Consider the following 20,012-nt stretch of genomic DNA (forward strand, 5'->3'; position numbering starts at 1 on the left):
AAAAAACAGCACCTCTGCCCCCTCCAACCCCCCACCATCACAGCCCTCAATGGATGCCTTGTGCTCCACATAGAGCTCCACTGTGAACTGGGAGAAATATTGACTTTTAATACTTCAAACATGCAGCTCGCCTCATCCCGAAGACTGGCTCTGTTGATCTCTGAAAAACCTAGCGGTGGCTGAGGTTCCCCTCCCTGCAGGGAGCGACAGAAAACCTGCTTGTAGGAGTCCAACCCATGCAGGTTGTTTTGAGTTTTGAGGTTAAGGGAATCGGCCCAACGACACTTAAATCATAAATTAAGCTGCGTAAGATTCTGAAGAAGGGGGCAACTGTGACAAGTTGTAAAACACTCGCAATCAGATCAACATAAAGTCAATAAAATATTCCTCTAGTTTCTTTTATTTGCGCCTCTCATTTGGTTGCTTTACCTGCAAAAATAGAAAAGCACTGACACTTGATTTGGATTAACTTAATAAGGTCTTAAAGCTTATTTCCATGACTGTGACTCGGAGACCATTAGAAGGTTGCTTATAACCCCGAACAAGTGGGGAATTGTTTTATTGCTGTTAATAGCTGCTGTTGCTATTACAGTCCAAGGTGTGAAAAAGAAACATACACACACAGTCAGGGAGTCTCTCCTGATCCTTCAGTCTGCGAGTTAAAAATAAAAAAGAGCAAATCCTCAACAGCGGGCTGTTTGTCAGTCATATAAAACTCAGCGCCACACATCCTCCTTTTTGTCCTTTTTTCACTTCTACTCACCACCAACCCAGCATCCAGCTTAATGACTTCACGTTGTTTCCACCCACAGGGTTAAATATCAGCAGCTTAAATGTCTGATCTCTAAAATGTGCTGAAAACTCCCCAAAACTGAAACTATTACACATGTACGTTCCTTATAGTTAAACAGCAGATAACATAATTGTCCACAATCACCCATCTCTGCCTGTTTTGTTTCATTTATCTAATATCTGAAGATACATCTATCTTTTTTAATTCAATGTATGATCACTAAAAGTAAAAACATGAGACTGTCACTCTGAGCAAAACCCCGAAAATGTGATAGTTAATCATATATATTACTATTAAATGTTGTTAACCTTGGATTTATTTATGTTCATTTCAAAAATTTATATGTATTTCTATTTTATTAACAGGTTCTCGCTGACAAAAAAAAGACTTCCTGGGCTTTCAGGATGGAAGTTTTTACTTGTGTTTTGTATTTTTTACTTTATGAAGCATGCAAGAGATTCTGTTGCATCCCCTGCTGGCTTAAAGGTGAAACGAGTTAAAGCGTTTTAATTTATGGTGGGGGAAAAACATCATTTTAAAGCTGCCAAATTGAATCATTTCCCAACTGAGCGGGTAACAACTGATTAGTTTTGCAAATGAAGGCTTAAAACTTCATGCTGCTGCACATTTTCAAACAACAATAACGCTCTTTGATGACTAAAACTAATCACGTTGTTTAGATTTTAACTAAATATTGAAGAGGAAAGTAAAAAAAAAAAAATAGAATAAAGTGTGGGAAGTACTAGAGTCATAAATTGCTTCCAGCCTACAAATATAAACTTATTTACTGGTGAAGTAATGATATTTCAAGTTAATTTGCTTGTTTTAAAAGCAATAATTACAATATTTTCACGGCAGGTGAACATCACAATAATATTTGTAGTCAGATGTCACCATTGAAAACATTCAACAAATATTAAGCTCAGACCCTAAAAATGAATAAAAATATAATTACATCTGCATGACAAAGAAGGAAACACTGCTACCGTACAGCATTTACAGAGATAAAACTTTAAACGCAGCGGACTCAGAAGAAATTTAACAAAAACACAGAAATTATATGGAGTAATAAGTGGTTTCTGTATGCAAATTATTGTGGGTTTACATTTATTGCTACTTGGGGACTTTGAAATTTATATTTTATGTACCTATTCTGACTTTGAGACTTGCCATGCCAAATTGGAGGGGAAAAATAGTTCACCATCTACCCAAATTGATAAAATATATAAATTCACAAACATGTGGGAGTCAAAGCTAGCTTGGACATGGTAACCTCAGTTAGCTAAAATTTAGCAGATTAGCTTAGCATCGACACTTTGACACTTTGCACGGCCTATATCTGAAACTGGGCAAAGAAAGCCAAATTATGTATTATAACTTACCTTTAAGCTGTGAGACATCAGTTTTCCCGCTTGTTGACCTGTTTCGTGTTCAGAAGCTGTGGGTCGCAGCTCAGACCGGCAAGGGGCGCTGTCGGGAATCACCGACGTGAAAACAACACCGCAGTAGGAGCAGCTTTTTGCCTAAAAGTTGAATTTTTCAGACTGAAAAAAGCATCCAAAACAAACTATTTATTAACCTGGAGCGAACGATGAATAGAGTGAGCAGAGGAGAAAGAGAAAATAATAATAAAAGCAGCCGTAAAAACTAAATGAAGCGATGCTACAGCACCATCGTGCGGTCAAACTTTTATATACAGTTTTTCAGATTTCAGGAAGTTTTGCCTCTAATCCATGAACTGCAAACTTTTATGGATTTGTTTGTGCAAATCAGTTCACCTCCTCAAGCTCTTCAGTTATTGTATTTTTATTTCAATTCGCCTATATTTAATAAGGAAAGCCCCTAGTGTCCAGTATCTCTTCTTCTCCCAGGAAGTCCTGGTCAAGTAAATAAAATCTGATTTGTGTAAAATATGAACCTAAAATAATCATAAATGAAAATCTAAAAACATGGCATGAATTGGGGGCTCATTAGTCATTTTTAAAAACACATGTATTTGCTCTGCTTGGATATTTTAGCTGCAGCAGGTGAGTTTTTGCTGCATTTGTGTTTTGAATCTTTGACTTTTCTTAACTGTTCTTTTAATATTTTAACCCTCTATTGTTTAGATGCACTTGCAGTGATTTGACAGATTTATTTGCCACAAAAGCTGGCACCTTCTCTTGGATCAGAGGGACAGCTTTATGAAATCTGAAAAATCAAACACTGAGCTATAACACTCTTATCAAAAAGGTTGTTTTTTTTTATTTTTACAAGGTTTTGGGTAGGTTTGTGTTTAGAGTAAGAGGAGTGAAACAAAACCAAAGATGTTTACAATATTATATTTATTGTACAGCGGTGTTGTTTTTAGGTCGACATCTTTGATTTTATTTACATATAAAGTTCAGATTTTATTTGGTAATACCAAAAAATCACAACTTAAAAATGAAAGATTTTAAACTGTTTTTTACTACAGCATAAAGTGGAAAATAAAGCATCTCCGCTAAGAGCAAAATACCATGAAATTTACAGGATTTAAATGTTTTTGCACAAGTTTTTTCTCCTGTTACTGTCGTGAGCAGCGATGCAATAAACTCCCGCGCTTTAGTCATTTCCTAGCAGCAAATAGGAAGAATTGATTCGCGTTCCCTGCCGGATCCAGCCAATGAGCACAGAGGATTCTTATCAGCCAATCGTGTGCGTCCGCTACAAGTTCGTGATCCAATCAGCGGCGAGTAGCGTTGGTAAAACCAGCCAATGGGAGCGCAGTAAATTCGTGAGGACAGCTAAGTGTCTGCCGGGTCCATTTCGCCGCTTCTCCGCCCGGCTGGTCCCCCCTTTTTTTATTTGGCTCTCGCAGCAATGGCGGAACAGCAGCAGTTCTACCTCTTGCTGGGCAACCTGATGAGCGCTGACAACAACGTCAGGAAACAAGCGGAGGTGAGGAAAGGCCACGTTCAAGCGGCGAGAGAGCGCAAGGAAACGAGACGCCTTTGAGACGCCTTTGAACCGCCGGGGACAGACCGCTCACTCGAGTCCGGGCGCGCTCGGAGCTCTCGGTAGCCCACGTGCGACGCGAATCCAAGCAACGGTCGGCTAGTGAGGCTAACATGTTGCGTAGTTAAGTGGGCGCAGTGTAGACGCCGGTGGTGCGGGTCCAGCGCTGACGCCGCGTGTGCAGGCTTCGCGTTTTGCTTCCCCCACCACCGCGCGCCTCTCGGGGCGTGAGGTTTGGGTGGAACGAAGCTAAACGGTTCTTCTCGCCTTGGTCCTAATGCTGAAAACCTCCCAGCTGACAAGCGAAGCTACAGGAAGTAGCGTGGAGCTAAAAAAAAAAAAAAAAAAAAAGAAGCTAACGCCGCGTTAGCTTTGGAGCTAGCGCTGACTCGCCTGCTAAACGCCACACAAACAAGCCGACATAAGCGGCTCATTTAAGGGCTGAAAAGCTGGCAATCAATATGTAACGTCCTTTCAGCCATTTTAACTAAAACACCTTAACACAAACCAAATATAAACATGGTTGGCCACCTATTTTATAAGCTACTCGTGAAGTTAATTATCCCCACATAGGCTCGTTAGATAGATACGGGTTTTACTTAAGCTAGCCTGTTCACTTCTCTCTCCCTCCTGTGTTTCATTGTTGTTTCCCTCCCCGACTTTGGGATGATGTGGTTGAATCTTATCTCCAAGTAGCAGTCAGCGTTTTGCTTTGTAAAGCTCAGACTGTGTGCCGTGATGCTAAGCTCAGTGGTATTCATATATGGCAGGCCTTTGTGTCATATAATCAAACCACTGAACATATAGCTTCAACCTTGCTGTTGCTAGTCATAATTCTTGACCTGTGAAAGGCATCCTATAATTATCTTTACAGTATTTGTATTGACATTGTGGCTAATTGCCTAAGATGATATGAATTCTAGGATATTTTGAACGCCAAAAGTGTGAATGTACAAGTAAAGCTTTGAATACCTGCCAAGTTTGCTAACTTCCCCTTTTTAGTTTCTGTTTTTTTTTGCTTTACTTTTATGACTGGATGCATCCATTTAATCAGTATAGAGTTACTGTAAACGTTGCATATATATGTAAGCCAAAAACAGTTTGTGACAACACCAGAGTCTGGCCCGAGGGGATGAATTGGTGACTTTGGCCTAATATCCGATCCAAGAATTACGTCTGCATCCAAAGGCTGATGACTGTACTGGACTGGATCGGCACCAGCTCTGAGTTCTAGACGTGTCAGGAATCGGAGGCAGTGTTTGACTTGTTCTAGTAACCGAATTAAAAGTATCCTCTGTGTCGTTAAAGGGCGTGTGTAGTTTTCAGACTCCGAACAACAACTCTGAAGACATGTTTACAATTAGAGTGGATTGCTGCTGTAAAACACGTTGACAAACCCCATTTAGCTAATCTAACATTATATGAAGCTGCTACAGTCAGACGATCACTAACTGGGTTTATGAAATGCACACTAAGGGTTATAAAAAGCAAACACTTTGCCGTTTGCATTCTGTTTGCTTGGCATGTAATCCAGTTTCGTTACAACATAGTGTTGCCACACTGACGCTCCTCCCGGTCCTGTTTTTGTCATGCAGAAATATTAACTTGACATCGCCCTGAAGTCATTAAGGGATGTCTTTTCACGGAGTGGCTCCTTCAGGGGACGTTTAATCTCATTACCACATAAAATAAACTGTTTACATTTTTAGCACCGCTTGAAACGGAGTTTCTTAAAAGTCACGCCCTGGTGTTGCTGTTCTCGTCCCGGCTTTTGGAACCGGGGCAGTAATTGTTTGTGTGTGTGAAAGGGTATGCCTGAGACTTACCGGTGCACATTCTCTCTTTTCGCAGGAGACTTATGACACGATTCCAGGGCCGAACAAGATCACATTCCTGCTGCAGGCCGTCAGAGATGCATCAGCTGCAGAGGAGGTCTGTGTAGTAAATATTAACACAACTCTGGCGCCGATCTTTCAGGGAGAGAACAGACGCTCCTTAAGAAACCATTCATTCATTGTTTAGTCATTTAACTGCTTGCCTTGGACTGTCCTGCTCTGAAGTGGGGAGACATTGAAAGAACCTGATCACATGCACCAACAATGAAGGCTTGTCGTGACTCATTGTGCTGCCATCTAGTCGGTTGAGTTTACTCTGACTTGACCAGCTGCTTGGTCCCTTCGTGCTTCCTCCCCTTTTCTTTACTTCAAGGCAGATATGTATTTTTAGCCTCTTGAAATGGGAGCAGGCGGTGAGGTGCATCGCCCAGAGTGACTCTGCCTTTTTTAAGATGCTGCCAGTTTTGTCATTGTGGTTTTAATACAGTAGATAACCTAAACATCCTACGCAAGAGTTGCCTAACTTTGTAGCTTCAGAGTAACGAGGACTGTTTTGTGAAACGTTAGGTCTCTCCACGTCATTAACCAAGTCATGGGTGTGCATGGAAACCCTTCGTCTACTCAGGTCCGACAGATGGCGGCGGTGTTGCTGCGGCGGCTGCTGTCGTCGTCCTTCGAGGAGATCTATCCAGGTCTGACCCTGGAGATGCAGACGGCCATCAAGGCGGAGCTGCTGACCAGCATCCAGCAGGCGACCTCTCCGAACATCCGCAAGAAGGTCTGCGACATCGCGGCAGAGCTCTGCCGCAACCTGATCGGTAAAGCTTTTCGTTTCTGAGATCAACTGTCTTGCCTCTGTTGAACAGCGACTATCAGAGTTGTTGTTGTTGAGATTAAAGATCTGTCTTCGACTTCAGATGATGATGGGAATAACCAGTGGCCAGAGGTGCTAAAGTTTCTGTTCGACTCCGTGAACTCTGACAACGTGGGCCTTCGAGAAGCTGCCCTGCATATATTCTGGTGAGCTCTGGTTGCGTGGTCGGCTCGAGCTACTCCTCTGTTTCCGTGGGTGACGGGTGTCTTGTCGTCTTTAGGAACTTCCCAGGGATCTTTGGCAACCAGCAGCAGCATTATCTGGAGGTTATCAAACGGATGCTCGTTCAGTGCATGCAGGATCAAGCAAACCCTCAGGTACATTTTAACACCACGGCCACACCAGAAAGGGGTGTCGGCTTTATTGCTATATGCTGCTCTGTCCTGGTTTTTAGCTTTGCTGTCAGTTCTGTCAACAGTAAACAATTAATTTACTTTAACCCTAGATTCGCACCCTGGCAGCTCGAGCTGCAGCGTCCTTTGTTTTGTCCAACGAAAGCAACACAGCTCTGCTGAAGCATTTTGCTGACTTGCTACCTGGAATTCTGCAGGTAAGATGCAGCATTTAATCTTTGTCAAGTTTCTCCCCTTAATTAAGCCATGAATTTTCTAATTCCAGCAGCTCTTTAAGATGACGTAATGTCTTTTTGGCAAACAGTAATAAGTATATATGACTCTTAAGGCCCTCAAATAACCGTATTGTGGAATTCAATCCAACTTTTTCCTTGTGTCCAAGAATTTTTAGCACTGTTTGTTTTATTTTGTTCAGGCTGTGAATGAGTCATGTTATCAGGGAGACGACTCTGTGCTCAAGTCTTTAGTGGAAATCGCAGACACGGCGCCCAAATACCTGAGACCCAACCTGGAGGCAACGCTGCAGCTCTGTCTGAAGGTGTTCGGTCGTTCTGATGTTTGACGTTAAGCAGAATAAGTCTGTGCTTGTTAAATGACCATCGGTGTCCTGTCTCCTCAGTTGTGCGCTGACACAAACTTGACAAACATGCAGAGGCAGTTGGCGCTAGAAGTCATCGTCACTCTGTCGGAGACGGCGGCGGCCATGCTGAGGAAGCACACGGCCATCGTAGCTCAGAGCGGTGAGGGCGCGCTTCATCAGCTAGAAGGGAGGACTGTCTCAATTGGTGTGATTTCTTGTGGCTAATAGCATGTTGTCGTCTTAGTGCCCCAGATGTTGGCCATGATGGTAGACCTGGAGGATGATGATGAGTGGGCCCAGGCCGACGAGCTGGAGGATGACGACTTTGACAGGTACGGAACGTCTTTAGAAACTCTGAGAAATAAGGGGTATGTTCAGAGATCCTGCCTGTAGAGCGTTTTTGCTCTTCAGAGAAAACGCAAAAAAGGCTCATGATGTTTCTTGTTTTAACAGCAACGCTGTGGCCGGGGAGAGCGCTCTTGACAGAATCGCCTGTGGTTTGGGAGGAAAGATCATTTTGCCCATGATTAAACAACACATCATGCAGATGCTGCAGAACCGTAAGTAAATCTGCCGGTTATAGATTTTGAAGCCAATAATTTTGAGGAAATGGGACCATTGAAACCACCATATTGTTTATTAAAATATGAAATTATGCCTAAGTTTTAATTGTTTGTTTGCTGACAGCTGACTGGAAGTACCGCCATGCTGGACTGATGGCGCTGTCTGCTATCGGTGAGGGTTGCCACCAGCAGATGGAGGCCATTCTCCAGGAGATCGTCAGCTTTGTCCTCCTGTTCTGCTCTGACCCTGTAAGACTCAAAATTACCTTTTTCATGACTATATTGTGATACGTTTGGTATCCTGTAGGTTGGTTACAGGGCAAATGTGCAGACTTTTTATCACGTATGTCATTTAAATTTGTTTTTTCTTGTCCCTCCTCAGCACCCGAGGGTGCGTTATGCCGCCTGTAATGCCATTGGACAGATGGCCACGGATTTCGCTCCAACCTTTCAAAAGAAATTCCACGATAAGGTTCCCAAACAGATGAATTGCAGCTTTTTTTTTTTTTGTTTCCTGTGAAATGGTCACTGTAAATTACAGATGCTGCTTTTTTTGTTTAGGTCATCTCAGCCCTGCTTCAGACCATGGAGGACCAGAGTAACCCACGGGTGCAGGCGCACGCCGCTGCTGCTCTCATCAACTTCACAGAGGACTGTCCCAAATCTCTGCTCATCCCTTACCTGGACAGCTTGGTGCAGCACCTTCACGTCATCATGGTTGCCAAGTTGCAGGAGGTAGAAAACCCGTCTTCGCATCTGCTCGTCTTCAGCCACCACGGCTGCTAGAGGGAGAAAAAAAAAAATCTCCCAACTTGTTGCTCTCTTCTCGTCAGCTAATCCAGAAGGGAACCAAACTGGTCCTGGAGCAGGTAGTGACATCCATAGCCTCCGTGGCCGACACCGCAGAGGAGAAGTTTGTGCCGTACTATGACCTGTTCATGCCCTCGCTCAAACACATTGTGGAAAATGCCGTGCAGAAGGAGCTCCGGCTGCTTCGTGGGAAAACCATTGAGTGCATCAGTCTAATCGGCCTGGCTGTCGGCAAGGACAAGGTGCGTCTAAACCCGATGGGAATAAACTAAGTTTACCTGCGTGTTCGGCCTCATAATTCTTCTTCTCCTGCTCTAGTTCATGCCAGATGCCTCTGCAGTGATGCAGCTGTTGCTCAAGACCCAGACAGACTTCAACGACCTAGAGGACGACGATCCTCAGGTATTAAAACAGAAGCTGGAATTATTCAGCTCATGTTTTTTCTGAATTGATCCTGCCATGCCTTTTTTTTTGTTTGTTTTTTTTTTAGATCTCCTACATGATATCAGCCTGGGCCAGGATGTGTAAGATCCTGGGAAAGGAGTTTCAGCAGTACCTGCCTGTGGTGATGGGCCCCTTGATGAAGACCGCCTCCATCAAGCCTGAGGTGGCCCTCCTCGACAGTAAGGCTTCTGGATAAAAGTCAAAACCTGCAACATTTGGTCCCGTTCATGAATTCTAGCTGTTGTTGTTCTGTTTCTATTAAGACTGATTTAATTGCATAGTTTAAAATCTTTTTAACATCTTTTCTCCAGCTCAGGACATGGAGAACATATCGGAGGATGAAGGATGGGAGTTCGTAAACCTGGGAGACCAGCAGAGTTTTGGGATTAAGACAGCCGGCCTGGAGGAGAAGGCCACTGCTTGTCAGATGTTGGTGAGCAGATAAGTTCTGAGGCTCTGTAAAATAAAAACCTGCATCAACCAACTTGGGTTTCAGTTCTGTTAAGACTTCCTGTGTATTCCTGTAGGTTTGCTATGCCAAAGAGCTAAAGGAGGGTTTTGTGGAGTACACCGAGCAGGTGGTGAAGCTGATGGTTCCTCTGCTGAAGTTTTACTTCCACGATGATATCCTTTTTTTAAAAATTCCTGAACAGTCTCCATTAATGTCTTAATTGTGCCTGGATGTCACACGCTCAGAAGCAATGTTCTGATTTTTCTTTAACCGCCTGACGCGTGCGAGTGGCAGCAGCCGAATCAATGCCCCTGCTGCTGGAGTGCGCCCGGGTTCGAGGGCCGGAGTACCTCACCCAGATGTGGCACTTCATGTGCGACGCCCTCATCAAGGCCATCGGCACCGAGCCAGACTCTGACGTCCTGTCAGAAATCATGCACTCTTTCGCCAAGGTAACGCAAATTCTCCCTGATTTATATTTTAAATATCACGTTTTAGAACCAAAAAAAGCAAGAGCTAATCATTTGACTGTGCTGCGTTTCAGTGCATTGAGTTAATGGGAGACGGCTGTCTGAACAATGAGCATTTTGAGGAGCTGGGCGGCATCCTTAAAGGGAAATTGGAGGAGCACTTTAAGAACCAGGAGCTCAGACAGGGTGAGGCTTCAGAACGCATTAAAAGATTTCCCTGTCAGCTGTATCGTGCTCGGTGATGAGAAAACTCTTGTGCTTCACAGCAAAGAGACAGGATGAAGATTATGACGAACAGGTAGAGGAAACTCTACAGGACGAGGTAAGAAACGTCCAGTTTTGGATCAGATGACGTTGGATGTCTTCAGCCTTCATGGGCTCATTTTATTTTGTAGGATGAGAATGACGTTTACATCCTGACCAAAGTGTCAGACATCCTGCACTCTGTGTTCAGTAGTTACAAAGAGAAAGTGCTGCCTTGGTTCGAGCAGCTGCTGCAGCTCATCATCCAGCTAATAGTAAGTTCCTCCCCGTTTCTGGAAGAGTCAGTTTGACTTCCTGCTCCTGGTTTTAAAGTTACTGAAGTGTCTCGCTTGTCTCTAGTGTCCCAACAGGCCGTGGGCCGACAGACAGTGGGGTCTGTGCATTTTCGACGACGTCATAGAGCACTGCAGCCCCTCCTCCTTCAAGTATGCAGAGTACTTCCTGCGGCCGATGCTGCAGTCACTGTGCGACTCGAGCCCCGAGGTTCGGCAGGCAGCTGCCTATGGCGTCGGCGTTATGGCTCAGTTCGGCGGAGATAACTACCGACCTTTCTGCACGGGTACAACACTGCTCATTTTATTTTTTCCTTTCACTCGAAACCCGTTTTGCTTACTTGGTTTGTCGTCCGCAGAGGCTCTTCCCCTGCTGGTCGGAGTCATCCAGGCAGCCGACTCGCGGTCAAAGGAGAACGTCAACGCCACGGAGAACTGCATCTCTGCTGTCGGGAAGCTCATGAGGTTTCGGCCGGAGTGCGTCAACGCGAACGAGGTCCTCCCTCACTGGCTCAGCTGGCTCCCGCTCAAAGAGGACAAGGAGGAGGCCGTCCATACATTTGACTTTTTGTGTGACCTCATTGAAAGGTAGGGCAGGATCGCCCGCCTCCCCTAAAACGTTAAAATCCCAGGACTGTTTCCCGCGTTCCTAACAACTCTTCTCTCCCACAGCAACAACCCCATTGTCCTCGGACAGGACAACTCCAACCTCCCTAAAATTTTCCTCATCATAGCCGACGGTGTCGCCAACGAATCCGTCAAAACAGAAGATGCGTGCAGTAAGCGCCTCGCAAATGTTATCCGTCAAGTACAGGTAAGCTGTCGCGCTTTCAGGCTTCTGAACCAAACCCGCCTTTTTAAAGCCGTTCAAACTGAAATGTTTCGTTTCTCTCCCCACCCCCCAGGTGTCTGCAGGGTTATGGACTCAGTGTGTTTCAACACTGAACGAGACGCAGCAGAAAGCCATCCAGGATCTACTGAATACTGCCTGAATCCCACCCTTCCCCCCCCCCACTCCTCCTTCGCCTCCTCCACACAAACACACACATCTCCCCGCTCTCCAAAAAGAAATGAAGAAAAGTTGAGCTCCTGGATCTTCCATACACTCCCTCTTCTTCCTCCCGCTGTGATCTGTAGCGCGTTTGGATGCTGGCTTCACCCCCGCCCCCCTATACACACACCTGTTCACCCCCATCAACTCGAGGGGAGCAGGTCGGATAACTGATATTGGAGGACATTTGGCCATCCACTTTAAAGACTTGGGTTCTGAATTTAAGGAAGTGGGGATACGAGTCCCCCCACCCCCTGTCTGCCTGGACGATTCTTTCAAACCATTCCCCAACGCCCGACTTCTCTTGTCGTGCCCAGAGGGACTCCGCAAGTCGCCAAAGTCATTGGACTGTCAGGCTCGAAGGGAGTGGGGGGGGACATTTGTGGACTGAGCTGCTAAATAGGTGGAAGTGCACACTGGGCAATCACTGCCTGTCTCCTGTGAATAATTTTTTTTTTTTTCTTTTTTAGTTTTTGTTCCCAGTGTTACCCGGGGGGGTTCACGGCCTCCGTCTGCCACTGCTCGGGGTAACGGCATGTTTCAGTGGCTAACTCTAGAAAATATACGTACTATAGGTAGGAAATTTTCCATTAAAGTTGCCTGGGAGAGTTGACGATCTAAGTGTAGCCTTCCAGGCGGGTGGTGGTCCCAGGAAGCGAAACGGTTCACAGCCCCTTCCAGGAAGCAGCTGAAGGACAAAAAAAAAAAAGAGACTCGAATCTGTAGTCGCTTGCAGCCTCGGCGTGTGCAACGAGCTGGAGGTACGTGAATTGTAGAGTCCTCTCTTAAACTCAACTTCATGGTTTTTATTTTTTATTTTTTTTTGCAGTCAGTCCTGCAGATATGAAATGGAATTCCAAAAAGGCCACAAACAATAAAATTTCACTTGAGAATTTTGTTATTTTTGTTTTTACTTTTTTCATTTTTAAAGCATAAATCAGAAACTTAACTGCATGTGAAACTAAAGGTTTGTTTCTTACCAGCTTCTAAAATATATCTATAATCGGCTCACGAGAAAGCTTCAGTTCCTGCATGACGGGAGCGGCCATGTTTGAATGACCATTTGAACCAATGAGATCACAGGATCAGAGTTAGTCCCGCCCTGAGTTTGATGGGTGAGATTGACAGCTTAAATTATTTCATGGTGACTCGGAAGCTGTGACATGTTCTCCTTTCGGCAGCTCCCTTCTTCAGGGGTCGCCGCAGCGAGCAAACTCGCACAAACAATCTGGTGGTAGTTGTACGCCATTCCTGCCGCAACCTGGGCTCGAACCTGCGGCTCAGGCGCTGACCACAGAGCTCCCGCAGCAAATAAAAACACAGTGAAATTGTTTTTAAATAAAATGCAGGACTAAAGAATTTGAACAGGATGTTTATTTATTTTAATTTTTTTTAAATGATAATTATGTATTTTATAATTTAATGGTACATTAATTTTGTCACCTTTTAACCCTCTGTTGTCAGAAGACATGTAACTTTTTTTTAAATTCAGCTGATTGGTTTAAAGTTCGATCAATTTTCAAGATCTGTAAAAAGCCTTAACTACGGTTGCCCTGAAGTACAATCCACTAAACATGACATTTACCTACCCTACCAGAAGAGGCAGGATCCTGTGGGAAACATGAGGCATCGCTGCTTGAACGTCGGCGCCGTTTGGCTTTTAAACATGAAGTTATTCTGCCTGTAGAGCGTTTTTGAAATGTTAACGGTGACACTCGGGACTAGTCACAAAACTTTAGGTTCCAAAGCCAAATGGTGCCGTCTCAGGTTTCCCTCCGTTACCTGCCTCTTCTGCTAGGTTAATGTTTTAATTTGTTGTTTTTACTTCAGGGCCACTGTACGAAACAAAACAGGTGCACAATACAATCCACATGTGGTGATGTGGATTCAAGATGTACAAATTAAAACACTTTAAACTAGAACTTTTAATCAAACTGAAGCTGGTCCCATCGGAGATGTGAAGACCGGCTCTATAAACATCTTTTAATCGCTGCTTTCAGCTCTAATTATGTCAGATTAGCATTAGAAGTGGTTGCTACAACACAGTAATTTTGTTTCTTGTGTATTTTAGGAACTGAAATGTCCAAATAATCCAGATTATAAAGATTTGAGAAAGAAGGGACCCATTTGTGGCTGTGATGTCCCTTTTTAAATGGCAGTTACTCTTCACAGAAGAAGCTGGTAACCTGTAGACAGTCATGCTTTATTAGGACATCTACACCAACAGATTTAGATTAAAGCTTTCAACCAGCCACATCTGGAAATGTTCATCCTTTTTTTTTTTTTTTTACAAATTCACAAAATGTACACAAGCGTTTTAATTCTCAGCATCAGTTGAAAGAATCAAACCCGCAGTGAAAGCTCTAACTGAACATCCTGTTTAATTGTTTCTACTCTGATGACTCGAAGAGGCTAAAGTTATAAATTAAAAAACAACAAAAAGAACTATAGATGTCAGGAAGGTGTGGTGTTCATCTGAGGGTCGGTGCAATAGTTTAAAGCCGAGTGACTGCAGTTTGGCGTGCTCTGCACAAATAAGAGCTGCAGTCACTCCAGCTTCAAATTTTGTTTGCTAATCTATCGAACTTTAAATTTCCCCAGACCAGCTGGGAATGATAAACGAGTCTCCCCAGAAGGGAAAACCTTGGAAAGGGGGGGCAGAGTCCTCGGTGTCGCAAAAACAGAGCAGACCTCCAAGGGCCGGTAGTGTTCAGCAGAGAGGGAGAAGGGATAAATCACAGCAGCTTTCCCTAAAGATTTTCATGAGAATCAGACGTCCGTCCTTCAGTTTGCAACAGGTGCAGGTGATTAAACTACAAGTGTGCCTCACAGGAAATAAAATGTCAGTGATTTCTAACAGATACAGTATTTACAGTGAAGACTAGCTGTAAACTGGTGAGTGACAATCCACAATGAAGTCTCAGGACTAAATGTGTCTCCCGTTTTGTCTTGAGCAGCTGGCGGGCCATCTCTCCTACTGAAGCATATCCACAAACGCGTCAAACTCGTCTATGTTTTTCTCGTACACACGCAGTTTCTCCGGCAGCGAGTCCTACAGACAGACAACACAAACCACCGTCAGCTCTGCTGCGATTTTACGGTCAACTAGAGGAGGAGCTTACAAAGAGGATTTATCTACCAGGTCGTCGGCCATCGACTGGGAGCTGGTGTTCAGCGACAGGCTGGCCAGCTGCGGGGGGTTCTGAAACTCCCGGTAGAATGTGCCCAGGTCCATCGGCATCAGGTCGTCTTTGGAAAAGGCCGGGCGCTGGAGACGGAGACAGAGGTGCAACTTTAAAACGGTCTTTCACGCGGCGACAAAGACAAAGAAGCACGTCGTTGACGGACACTTACAAAGTCCACCATGACAAAGTCGTCCTGCTGCACCGAGCCGTCCGAGCCCTGAGAGTGGAGGCTGGCCTGCAGGGGGGACTGGCAGGGAGGCGAGTCCGGAGGGTGGACCTGAGGGCGAAACACACGCTCACTGGGGCCGCTGCACGCTAGTTACCGTTTTAAAAAGTGCAACAGATCTGAGGGTACCATGGGGTCGTTCTCCTCCGAGTCGAGTCCACGAGGAGCGAATGCAGCAAACGGCAGGTCAAGACTGCTCGCTGTTATCTACACACACAGTTATTTTATTGCTTGACAGTACAGAGATGGAAGTAAGTGTGTATTGTCGCTTACCTGTGTGCTGGGTTTGTTAACAAACGCGCCGACCTTCCTCGTGAACGCACTGAGAGACTCCACCGGGTCAGAGGGCGAGACGCTCCTCCTCCCCCCCTCGCCACTCTGCAGCAGGCCTTCTTCGTCGCCGCTGTGAGGAGAGACCGAAGAGCTTCAATCCGGGGGAAAAAAAACTGCATTTTCACACAGAATTCAATGTGAACGCTGAGCGCAGATGTGTTAAAACAATCAGAACTAAGGCAAAAGGCGAAAGCTAGCAAGGGATAAAGCTACGGTTTCCAAAACAAAAGCTGAAACTAGGAGAGCAACAGCTAAAAGCTAAAATAGAGCAAAGTCAAATATAACAAGACAGGTAAAACTAAAGCTAGTGTGATGAAGATTTAAAGAAATGAAACATTTTTCAAAGATCTGAAGAGATTTCAATGAATTTCTATGAAAAAAAGTAAAGAAAAATTAAATAATTTACACATAAAAGTTACAAAAATCAAATGTTATAGCCGTAATGTACAGGGGGGGAGAAAAAAAAACTGACTGAGCGTTCACACAAATATATCAAATCAAACCTTTTTCTGATATATGTCCCCCCTTTTTTTTTTACATTTTAGCAAATAAATCTGTTCAAATCTAAAAGTCTAGGTTTGTGGAGGCTGGTCTGAGGAACGTCAGGGGATGTTTACCTGCTGCTGGGTGTGTTGTTCTCTACCGTCAGATGAACCTCGGCTCCATGAGGAGGCTGGGAGGGAACCAGAACGACCCCGCCTTCTTTCCCGCCTTGCAACACCTGAACGTTACGTAACATTGTTACACCAAAAACCACCGAAGAAGACGATTACAGACGACGCCTGGTTGTTTAGCATCACTTGGAAGCAAAAGTTTAACCTCAAACGCTCCTAAAATTCAGAATAAATCATCAGAAAATATTTTTTCTTTCCTAACTATCAGGTTGGGAATCCCTGAACTAAATAACGCTGACATATCTGTAATCAGTTTAGTGGCGGAGCTGAGAGTTAATGCTGGTGTGTGATCGGTTCGTCACCTGGTTTGTGTTGGCCGCAGGGTGACAGAACTCGGCGGCAGGCTGGTAGGACAGCCTGGAAGCGTACAGCTGAAAAGACACAGAGAAGGAAACGTTCATCCGCTGAGCAAGAATCTCCTGAGGCTGGAGTCAAGCACGATAAGGGTTGGACTACTTCGCTACGAGCGACAGTTAAAAAAACGGATGGAGGTGAACCGGGCCGAATGAGCGGCGGCTTGAAAAGCGGCACACTACGACGTCTACAAAGCGAGCGACAGAAACAGAAAAGAAAAGCCGGGTCTGGTCGCCGAAGTTCAGCAGGTTCCGCGCATGTTTTCACACCGTCAACGGCCAGCATAGTTGAGTGACAAGTCCGGGAGCCAATGGGAGCTGCAGACTGTCCAGCGGGAGGGGCTTGGACAGTTTAGAAGGAGAGGGACTCAGGGTACACACACACTGAGACCATCCACACACACACACATAAACATTAAAACAAAGGAAAAAGGAGGAGAAGAGAAAGTGAAACGATAAACAGGTGTCATAATGGAGAGAAGTCCTGACAAGATAAGAAAGTGGCAGCAAGGTAGAGCGATGGAGCGTTTTTTGTTGTTGTTTTTTTTTTCACCTGAGAGGGAGGAGAGGTGGAGAAGGAGGTGGTGCAGACTTCCTGCGAGTCCTGAACTCCTGCAAATGCTCCTTCCTCTTCCTCCGGGGCTCTGAGGAAGCACACACCAAGGAGAACAGACGCTCAACCAAAGCAAACACGCTCTCAAACTTTGGTTTTACACAGCCCCTAAGGTTTTCTTTAAAGCATCTCCCTACGATACCTGTAGTTGCATGGATGCCCCATGTTAGCCGGACGCTGGTTGCTGCAGGGAGGATCCACAAAGTGGTCCACGATGATCCCCATGATAGGAGCCGTCCTCTCAAACTGCCTGCAGGGAAGACCACACCAGCCGCTCAGCTCGCATTCTAGCTTGACACACGGGCGGGCAAAGGAAGGAACCAAACGGTCCGCTCGGTCAAACGCTTTAGCTTTAAAAATGCCAGTCACCTGTTGGACATGAACGCCAGGTTGATGCGGTAAGCACACGAGAGCGTGACCGTTCCGATGGGAGTCCCGACGACGCCGACGCGCACCGTCTGGAATCCTTCACAAACACAGCAGACACAACCACATTGTAGTAAATGTATAAAATTCTGTCTATAGGTTTAAATTTCTGACTTACAACACACATTACAAACTATTTAACACGTATGGTGGTTTATTTTCCACTTAAATGAGCTGTTTTTCACCTTGAGTTACAATAAATCTGTAGCCAAAGTTAATATTTGCTGATTTTTTTTTTGCTCTAATTTTACCTCTGTAACCACGTGTGTGTGAGCAGAAAAAGTTCCAAAATAAAAGCCGAGCACAGACAACACATGCTGCGTCTGTTTAAAACTCACTCTCAGCAATTAAAGACATGTCAGACACGGAGAGGAACTAAAATTACCTTCTCCTAATCCACTCAGATGGACTTCCCCGAAGTAAATCCTACAACAAGAGACAGCATTCAGACACAGGTCTAGATGTTTTTAAGGCTGGAACAAAAATTTCACCAGGAGTGCAGGACGGATCACCTGTATAATATGACATAGTCGTGTCCCTGCTTTCTGGACAGTTTATAGGCAGGTGTTACTCTGGTGATAGCCAGCAGAGATTTCAGGAGGACAGACAGACGGTTATAGACCGTGTATGACACCTTGATGTCCTTATCACACCTGCAGAAGGAACAGAAAACACAGCAAATTGTTACAAAACAGCAGCAGAGTTGTAAAAATATGTCTGCAGGGAATTAATTCTCATAGATATGACAGCATGCAGTGTTACGGGGGCACAGACACCCCTTCAGCACTGACAGAATCCTAATTATATTAAAGATTCCTCAGCATTTTGTCCACCAAAATGAAACAAAAACTACTCACTTTTCATTCATCTCCAGGCACCAAGTTTCCAACTCCATTGAGTCACCCTGATTGATGGAAACAGAGGCAGAAACAACAAAAAGGGCATAAGGTTCATGATATGCACGTACAAAAACAAAAAGCCTAATGGCTAACTGGTGAACACAGGTTATGTTAAATCCCTTTCGTTGTGTTTTTGGGTCTAAGACAGGTTTTTACCTCGGACGTCTTCAGGGAGATCTCCACGCACATGGATCTACCGATGCCTGGAAGCTGACCGGCCAGCGCCTTCTTGGCCTCATGAGTGACCTCTGGGATGTCTTTGATGGCCAAATTGAACTAGAAGGGGGAGGGGGGGGGAATGTTACAACAGAAGGAACATAATTTACAACAGCTTTAAATGTGTTAAAAAAAAAAACAAGAGCTGTTTTACCCAGTCAGAGCCAGTGGGAGACGAAGACGAGCGAGTGCAGATCTTCTCTCCGAGGCGAGCCTGGACAATCACCTGGACAGTCTACAAATACACAGACAAGTCCAATGAACCGTCCTCACAGTAACACTGAGCATGGACGTCAACATGTCTAGCTAGAATAAAAATTACGCCAATAAACAGCAACGCAAACACGAGTGCTTCGCAAATTTTCCCACCTTCAAGGCGAAAAACTTGATGAACTTGTCCAAGTCTTTTCTATCCTGTGGACTCAGGTCACTGTCCATGTTGTCAAAAACCTGCAATCAGACGAGACAAATCATTTATAAGGCCTTGATGATTCCTGTGAGACAAAATGTGACAAAAGATAGTCAGTAACTCGTAAACTGTTTAAAGATTGGTGCACAAACTAAGCTTTTCAGGGCATGACAAACAAACATGACCCAAAATAATCAACTCTTTTGAGCAAATTGTGCTCCCGTTTAGCACATTATTTTAAATAGTTTCCAAACAGAAGATGTTAACAGAGAGCAAATTCATTTTTACTAGTAAAAACACTTGTTTATCACAGCTGAATCCTTGCTGTTTCAAACGGGGCCTCCTCACTTAATCGAAAATAAAAGAACAACTTTGTGAGGTCGTTCATAACAAAAAGACATGATAGGTATAACGTGTCGCACTAAACCACCTATCAAAAACAAAGCCACAACGCAGACATTTCTGGAATAATTACTGTTTACAGTTCCTGTGCTGCTGCAGAGGGACTGAAGAGTGACTCACTGCTAGGCTAGCATGTGGCTAATGTTAGCCGACTAGCTGAATAACGTACGTTTAGGAGCTTCCCACCCCCAAACAAAGCAGTAAAACTTACATTAGCTGTTCCCTTAGCGTGGAGCCTTCAGTGAAATACAGATGTATTTAATAAAAGTACACACAGCTGTCTTTTCTACAAGCATTTACACGTCCGTTTGAGCTGTACAAAACATAACGTCAGCAGGCGCTGTGCTACTTTTCTGTTTATTTTCTCCATGTCGACGTGTTTGTGTAGCAGGGATTTCTTCACGGCACTTTCGTTAATATATTATTATTATTATTTTCAAATCAATTTTCAAAAATAATCTCAATACAATGTTTGGAAACAACTAACAATAAATTTTACTTAACAGTAATAAATCCGCACGTATAGCACAAAAAATAAAA

The 20,012-nt window shown here is 44.5% G+C and overlaps 3 protein-coding genes across 4 annotated transcripts in view; 1 reads left to right on the forward strand and 2 right to left on the reverse strand.

The window, feature by feature from the left end:
• LOC108244167 (semaphorin-5B) overlaps positions 1 to 5,701 on the reverse strand; it is a 30,291-nt gene extending 24,590 nt beyond the window's left edge. The window contains exons 1-2 of the mRNA XM_037973784.1: positions 5,596 to 5,701; positions 2,176 to 2,337 (exon numbers count right to left, since the gene is read on the reverse strand). The gene's annotated coding sequence lies outside the window, so the exon portion shown is untranslated. The remainder of the gene's footprint in view (positions 1 to 2,175; positions 2,338 to 5,595) is intronic.
• Positions 3,635 to 12,629, forward strand: kpnb3 (karyopherin (importin) beta 3). Its single transcript, XM_017430108.3, has 26 exons — positions 3,635 to 3,712; positions 5,621 to 5,701; positions 6,230 to 6,422; positions 6,522 to 6,624; positions 6,699 to 6,795; positions 6,924 to 7,028; positions 7,247 to 7,369; positions 7,451 to 7,571; positions 7,656 to 7,743; positions 7,865 to 7,971; positions 8,099 to 8,223; positions 8,357 to 8,446; positions 8,536 to 8,709; positions 8,808 to 9,026; positions 9,103 to 9,186; positions 9,275 to 9,407; positions 9,540 to 9,661; positions 9,756 to 9,852; positions 9,959 to 10,131; positions 10,224 to 10,335; positions 10,416 to 10,471; positions 10,545 to 10,667; positions 10,753 to 10,972; positions 11,045 to 11,273; positions 11,358 to 11,499; positions 11,591 to 12,629. The coding sequence occupies exons 1-26, from the start codon at positions 3,635 to 3,637 to the stop codon at positions 11,675 to 11,677; spliced, it is 3,282 nt and encodes a 1,093-aa protein (XP_017285597.1). The 3' UTR covers positions 11,678 to 12,629.
• A 1,296-nt stretch (positions 12,630 to 13,925) lies between these two features.
• Positions 13,926 to 19,843, reverse strand: atg13 (ATG13 autophagy related 13 homolog (S. cerevisiae)). 2 transcript variants are annotated; one of them, XM_017430020.3, is made up of 18 exons: positions 19,684 to 19,843; positions 19,031 to 19,111; positions 18,816 to 18,896; positions 18,602 to 18,721; positions 18,404 to 18,450; positions 18,059 to 18,199; positions 17,932 to 17,972; positions 17,490 to 17,586; positions 17,263 to 17,370; positions 17,061 to 17,151; positions 16,778 to 16,891; positions 16,457 to 16,525; positions 16,098 to 16,201; positions 15,421 to 15,550; positions 15,277 to 15,354; positions 15,091 to 15,198; positions 14,876 to 15,004; positions 13,926 to 14,788 (listed from the first exon to the last, which is right to left on the reverse strand). In XM_017430020.3, the coding sequence occupies exons 2-18, from the start codon at positions 19,097 to 19,099 to the stop codon at positions 14,711 to 14,713; spliced, it is 1,605 nt and encodes a 534-aa protein (XP_017285509.1). In that variant the 5' UTR covers positions 19,100 to 19,111; positions 19,684 to 19,843; the 3' UTR covers positions 13,926 to 14,710. The 2 variants fall into 2 exon arrangements, with proteins under 2 accessions (XP_017285509.1, XP_017285510.1); XM_017430021.3 differs by lacking the exon at positions 16,778 to 16,891.
• Between the last annotated feature and the right edge of the window lie 169 nt (positions 19,844 to 20,012).

Source organism: Kryptolebias marmoratus, linkage group LG23 (assembly GCF_001649575.2).
Source record: "Kryptolebias marmoratus isolate JLee-2015 linkage group LG23, ASM164957v2, whole genome shotgun sequence".
NCBI classification, from domain to species: domain Eukaryota; kingdom Metazoa; phylum Chordata; class Actinopteri; order Cyprinodontiformes; family Rivulidae; genus Kryptolebias; species Kryptolebias marmoratus.